This window comes from Erinaceus europaeus, chromosome 19, assembly GCF_950295315.1.
Source record: "Erinaceus europaeus chromosome 19, mEriEur2.1, whole genome shotgun sequence".
In the NCBI taxonomy this organism is placed as follows: Eukaryota; Metazoa; Chordata; class Mammalia; order Eulipotyphla; family Erinaceidae; genus Erinaceus; species Erinaceus europaeus.
In genome coordinates this window covers 30,719,053-30,725,616 of record NC_080180.1, presented here as the reverse complement: position 1 = coordinate 30,725,616, position 6,564 = coordinate 30,719,053, and the positions used below count along the sequence as shown (strand labels likewise).

Here is a 6,564-nt window from a genome sequence, read left to right as displayed (position 1 = left end):
CAGACTTGCTGATGGGCAAGCTGTGTTCTCTGTCCTCCTCCTTCCAGAAGGGCACTTTCTAGCTGGTTGGGTGCCAAGTAGCAATACTTCACCTGACATAGCTATGTACTGGTTTCACCCTACAATCCAGACTAGAGATCCGTCCTGTGGGGAGATGGGGGCAACCCTGACAGCCTTACTCTTCCCTGCAACACCTCCCAACCACCTGCCCTTTCTCCATGGTCACAAGAGAGCAGACCTGGCCTAACATCTTACTGACAGCAGGTGGACTAGTGCCTGGACTAGGCTACACCAACTAGGCCCTGGCCCCAGCCCCCAGACTATGGGTGGAGCCCCTTCAGTAGCACTCCTCCAGGAGGCTCAGCTGGCTGGCTCCCAGTCCACCCCATCCCTTGGCCTCTGCTGCTCCCAAGATCTGCCAATGTCCACACCTGCTACAGCCCCAGAGCTGGGGCAGGAGGAGGGGAGGGCAAAGGCAGTGTAGCACTTTTCTTCTTCTTCTCATAAGGCCCATTTTCCAAGCTTTTTATTCTAAGATGATGGGAGTGATATAGTCAAGTCACAAAGATAGTACAAGTTCCCAATTACCCTTCACACAGCTTCCACTCATGTCTGCCTCTTATGTAACAGTGGTGCTGTGCTCAGAGCACAGAGCTTGACATGGCTATGCCATCAATAGCCCAGGCTCAGACTGGACTGAAATTTGATCACTGTAACCTTGATTTTTCTTTTTTCTGCTTCAGGATTTACTGAACCTGCATCATTTTTACAAATAGCCAGAGAGGGTAGACATAGCTTTCCCTGAAATCCTACAGCACACTGGTAGCAGAGCAGCCCTCTACCTCCTCCTCCTCCTCAATGCTCTGTGAACCACCCTAAATCAGACATCCCTGGCTCACTCTGCCAGCAGCCTGGTCCCCAAGGTTGCCTGCCACAGCCTCCTGCATGGTCTCAGATGGCTGGCTCAGGAAGCACTATGCTGCCTATGTGACAGCCAGTTGGGCCACTCCTGTCCAGCAGGAGGCCACCCCCAAGGTCAGCACTTTACCCTCCCACAGCTCTGTTTTTCCTGACTCTGTCTGCTGTCTTGCTCTTTCTCCCAACACCTTCTCCTCAAATCTGATATCTTGCTGGTTGCTGGCCACTCCCAGGAGGTTGTGGTGGCCTTGTGTGGACCTTGGGAGTTGGTCCTTCGCAGGCTGGCACTTCTGTGCTTGTCCACAGTCTTCATTCCTGCCTCTCACCACCCTGGAGGCATTTGGTGGGAAAGGAACCACTTCTAGTGAGGCTGGGGGAGTGGGGCCATGGTTTGTTGCTGTCTGCTCATTCAGGCAGTTAGGCTGTCTGGTGTTTATCTTTGGCAGCCTCTGAGACTCCCCAGCCCAACCCAGACATGACCTCACTCCCTCAAATCATCCCTGGGAGGCACAAAGGAGTCTGGGGCTGAGGCTGTTCCTATTTCACAGGTGGGAAAACTGAGGGATAAACACACAGCAGCTATGTTGACAAGCTATTCTGCAACTGCAGGGTTCTGAACTTAGTTGCTGAAAGATTCTCATCTTTCTTAGAGCTGGGGGTAGCAGCATTCACCAAGTGCCTCAAAGGCACTTTGACAGCAAAGGAGGACACAGCAGCCAAAGGCAGGGCTCTATCTGCATAGAGCTTACAGTCAGTGTGGAAGGGGGGCCAGGTGGTGGTGTACCCAGTAGAGTGCCACACTACCAAGCTTGAAGAATTGAGTTCAAGCCCCCAACCCTCACCTGCAGGAGAAAGCTTCATGAGTGGTGGACCAGCCAGCTGGGAGCAGTTACTCAACACTGGTGACCCAGGCTGGACAGTCCACAGAACCCCATACATGAAGTCTCACCTCCCCAACAACCCTGGGAAGGAAGACCTCAAAGTCCACTCTACTGATGAGGTCCCTAGCCTACACCGACCCAGGAGCACAAGCTGGTCGGTGAGCACTGGCTGGGTGTTTGCTCCACCAAGCCAGGATCCCCCACAAAGGGAGGTGCACAAAGTCAGCAGGAGGGAAAGCAAGGAGAGGAGCCCTAGCTGGGGGGGGGGGGGGGGAGAATGAGGAGTCCAGGCTAGCTTGCTTCAGGGTTTCACCCCAACTGGCCCTGTGTTCCTGTCCCAAGAGGTTAAAAAGGAAGCTCTGAGGAGGAAAGGTCAGGCTGGGAGAGAAGCAAGAACTCGCCAAAACACCCAACTCCACTCAAAGCGCCAAGACCTGGCAGGGGTGTGTGTATTGGCGGGGAGGGGGGAGACGACAAAATGAAGCAGCCGCAGCCCCCTAATTGGAAAGGCACCATGTGCAGGGGGCAAGGCCCCCAATCTGAGTGGGCGGCGCAGTGGAAAGGGGCTCACACACTGAGGAGGTCTGCTCTGGCCCCAAATCCCCTCATCCTACGGCCAGACATACCTTGGTCACCCCGCCCCTGCCCCTCCCTTCCCTGTCACATCTGTCCAAACCAATCGCTTGCTACTTGGCTTACACCGCAAGCTGACATTTTATTATGTGATTTTCAACTAGAACCCCCTCCACACATACCCAAGCTGACACTCAGGACATTTTAGTGAACAAAGGAGAAAGTTATAGAACATTTCAGCAGATGCCGGCGTAGGGTCCGAGCTGTGGCCTGGGGCCTCATGACGTCATGGGGCTTGTGACGCCGCCAGAGTCTCAGTGACTCGGGCCACTGCGGGGGATGACGTCACCGCCGGGACCAGCGCGGATAAATGTGCGCGAGAGGAATCGCGAGGTTAGCAGACCGAGTCACCCCGAGAAAGCGAGAACTTAACAGGCGCTGAGGACACCGGGGTCCGCAGCCCCGGGCGGGGTGCGCACCCCCCTGGCAGCCTGGCCCCGCCCACGCGGGACCGGCGCGGACCAGCCAATCCTAGGAGGCCGTGGAGCCGCTCAGCCTATCAGCGTCCAGCGCTCGGAGTCGCTTCCGCGTTCGCGGGCGGGCGCCTAGCCTCCGATCCGCAGCGGGGGTGGGGGGGGGGCAGTGAGAAGAGCCCGGCGGTCAGCCGCTTCCCACCCACCGGCCTTCGCGGGTCTGCGGGGAGCCTGTCCGTCGCCTCCCTGGCGACCCGATGGCCTCGGAAGGCCTGGAGGGGACGCTGACAGCCGTGCTGGGGGGGCAAGGGCTCCGCGTGCAGGACTGTGACTCGGAGCCGAGCGGGGAACCACTGGCGCCCGCGACGCTGCGGAAGAACGTCTGCTACGTGGTGCTGGCCGTGTTCCTCAACGAGCAGGTGAGCGTCCACCCGCCGGGCCGCCGCCGGCCTGGGGCGCAGCCAGCCCCAGCGCACACGGCGGACCTACGGCCACGCCACCGCCTGCTTGAGCCGTTGCTCCCCAGTTCTGCAAAGCACTCTCACTAACACCTGCCTCTGAGCCGGGCCTCAGCCTGTGACTCCCCACACACAAGGGAGGAAACTGAGGCCTGAACCCGTGTGCGGGCTAGGCCTGAGCTCCTTGGGGAAGGGCTGTCGTGCTCCCGTTTTCCCCGGCTGTCTGGGGTACTGCCTACTACGTAGTGGACTCTTCATAAATTCCTCACTCGCTTAAAAAAATGATGTACCTGTTACTGAGAGAGAGAAAGCCAGAGCATGTCTCCAGCACATGTGATGTCAGGGACTGAACTCAGGACAACTGTTTCACTCGCTGCATAAAGAGCTGCCATATCCCCCACCCCCATTGCAAGGACAGTGGCGGCAGTCAGACCTCTGACACTCTTTTTCCGTGTTGATCCTTGTGCAAGCTGCTGTCACAACAGCTGGACAGGGCCAGGACTAGAGGGAGAACTTGACTGTGGTGGGGCTGGGGGTGTCAAAACCACAAGCAGTGAACCAGGAGATGAGCAGAGAGGCTGCCAGTGAGGTCACACAGCGACCCTTACCCATGAAAGCCTTGTCCTCAGCCACTGCAGCAGCTCTGGGAGCCTCAGCCTGTTTATGACAGTGAGATATGAATCAGAGGAATGAATTGCAGAGAAAGAGAACTTGAGTGGTGGGCCCGAGTCACACAAGGGCCAGTCCTTGCTGAGTTCAGATGTTTGAGGGTGTCCATAAAGATGGAAGTATGGGGGCAGGCACCAAGGCAAGAGACAGCTGGGGCCCTGCTGCTCCCTGGAGTTCTTTATGCAGCGGTGATGAATGAGGACCCTATCTCTTCTCCCCAGGATGAGGTGCTCCTGATCCAGGAGGCCAAGAAGGAGTGCCGAGGGTCATGGTACCTGCCCGCAGGGAGAATGGAACCTGGGGAGACCATTGTGGAGGCCCTGCAGAGGGAGGTGAAGGAAGAGGCGGGGCTGCTCTGTGAGCCCCTCACCCTACTGGCTTTTGAGGAGCGGGGCCCCTCCTGGATCCGCTTTGTGTTCCTTGCTCAGCACACAGGTACAGCTGTTTGGGTGCAGGCAGGGTGGGTGCTGGTGACACCCTCCCCCCAACTTGTCCTGAAGAGAGATGAGCCCTTCTTCTGATTTTCTTTTTTTTAAAAAAAGATTCTATTTATTTGAGAAAGAGAATCAGAGAGTACTCAAGTGCATGCTCTGCCAGGGACTGAACTCCAGACCTCATACTTGAGAATCCAGTGTTTTATACACTGTGCTACCTCTTGGATCAGACAAAGCTCATTCTTATTGGTGCAGCCTGGCCTCACCAGATTCTAGCCTGGGCACTTGGCCCTCCTCTGGCCCCACATGTCTCATGGTATAGATCCCCCACACTTCCTCTTCGACTCCCCTATAGGTGGACTTCTCAAGACCACCGAGGAAGCAGATGCGGAGTCCTTGCAGGCTGCCTGGTACCCGAGAACTGCCCTGCCCACACCCCTGAGAGCACATGACATCCTGAGCCTGGTGGAACTGGCTGCCCAGTACAGCCAGCGAGCCAGGCACCCTCCTATTCTTCCCCAAGAGCTCCCCTGCAGTATGGTCTGCCAGCGGCTTGTGGCCCTCTTCACCAGTGCCCAGACGGTGTGGGTCCTGGTGGGTGCAGCAGGCATGCCTCACTTGCCCATCACTGCTTGTGGCTTCACCCCCATGGAACAGAGGGGCGGCATCAAGATGGCTGTTGTGCGTCTGCTTCAGGAGTGTCTGACCCTGCACCACCTGACTGTCGAAACCAAGGGCTTGCTTGGATTGCAGCACCTGGGCAGAAACCACATTGATGGCATATGCTTGAATGTGCTGGTGATGGTGGCTTTTCGGAACCCAGGTGTCCAAAATGAGCCCCCAAAGGTGCGGAGTGAAAACTACTTTTGGTGGAAGGTCATGGAGGAAGACCTAAAAAAACAGCTTTTGCAGAGGCTTCAGGATTCTTCTGTCATCCCCATCAACAGATAGGAAGGTGCCACCAGTGGGCATGGTGCTGGGTGCTGTGCTTCCCTGGCATGGGAAGCTGGAGGTGGGCAGTTCTGAGTCTCACGGGACTTCCTGTGGCAGGTACCTACATTGCACTGAAGGCTCAGGTTCTCCAACCAAACAAGCCCAGAACCTGGGGACCCAATGACCTCAGAGCACAGAGACACTCAGGCGGTTGTGGGGACTTTCAGACCTGAGATAGCATCCCCTCCTCATTGTCTGTGCTCATTGCAGTGAAGGCTACATAGGGGTCCTCAGATGCTGAGTTCTGGGAAGGGTTGCTGGTGGAGGTCATTCCACAGGAGTGGGCCTCATGCTTAGTAAACAGGTATTGCTTACTTTTGGTATCTCTCTCTCTGGTTGGGGTGGTCTCCAGGGGAAAGATAACGGGCTGGAATGATTTAACAACTCTGGGCTCAGTCTGAGATTCCGGGCTGGGCTCTGGCATTTAAAAACAACCGGAGACCATGCTTAGTGAAATAAGTGAAGAGATGAAAGACAACTACTGGTTGGTTTCACTTCTATGTGGAATCTAGAGATCAACACATGAACTTGGGTGAAAAAAAAAAAAACCCAACAGCAATAGAAGCAAGCAAAATATTTCTAAGACTTGTAAGAACTATGGTGGTTATCTTTGGGAGGTGGGAAAGTGAGGATACAGAACTCTGAACTCTGGTGGTGAGTGTGTAGAACTATACACTGTAAGCTTACAATCTTGTAACATACTATGAATAACAACAACAACAACAACAAAAATCAAGCAAGCTGATTAGCTCTCTGAGTTTGCAACTTGCCCTGCCCCAGAGGCCTTTGGGTGTCCTTCCTCAGAATACACACACATTTTGGGGTTAGGGCTTTTTATATGTCAGGCTCACTATGAAAGCAAGCACACAGCCCCTAACATCATAAACATAAAGAATAGACTTCAGGGCTGGATGGTGGCACATCTGGTTGAGCACACGTTACGATGTGCAAGGTACCCATGTTCAAGCCCCCAGTCCCCACCTGCAGGGGGAAAGCTTCACAAGTGGTAAGGCAGGGATGCAGGTGTCTCTGTCTTTCCCTCTCTTGTCACCCCCTTCCCTATCAATTTCTGGCTGTTTCTATCCAATAAATAAAGATTAAAAAAAAAAAAAACAAACAGGATTCATGGACAGATGCTAACAGATGGCCCTTCTCTCTCCATGTC

The 6,564-nt window shown here is 55.0% G+C and overlaps 1 protein-coding gene across 1 annotated transcript; it reads left to right on the top strand.

Annotated features, from left to right (window-relative positions):
- Window positions 1-2,623: 2,623 nt before the first annotated feature.
- NUDT18 (nudix hydrolase 18) lies at window positions 2,624-5,713 on the top strand. The gene is made up of 3 exons (XM_007529137.3): window positions 2,624-3,264; window positions 4,194-4,407; window positions 4,762-5,713. The coding sequence occupies exons 1-3, from the start codon at window positions 3,103-3,105 to the stop codon at window positions 5,355-5,357; spliced, it is 972 nt and encodes a 323-aa protein (XP_007529199.1). The 5' UTR covers window positions 2,624-3,102; the 3' UTR covers window positions 5,358-5,713.
- The last annotated feature ends 851 nt before the right edge of the window (window positions 5,714-6,564 follow it).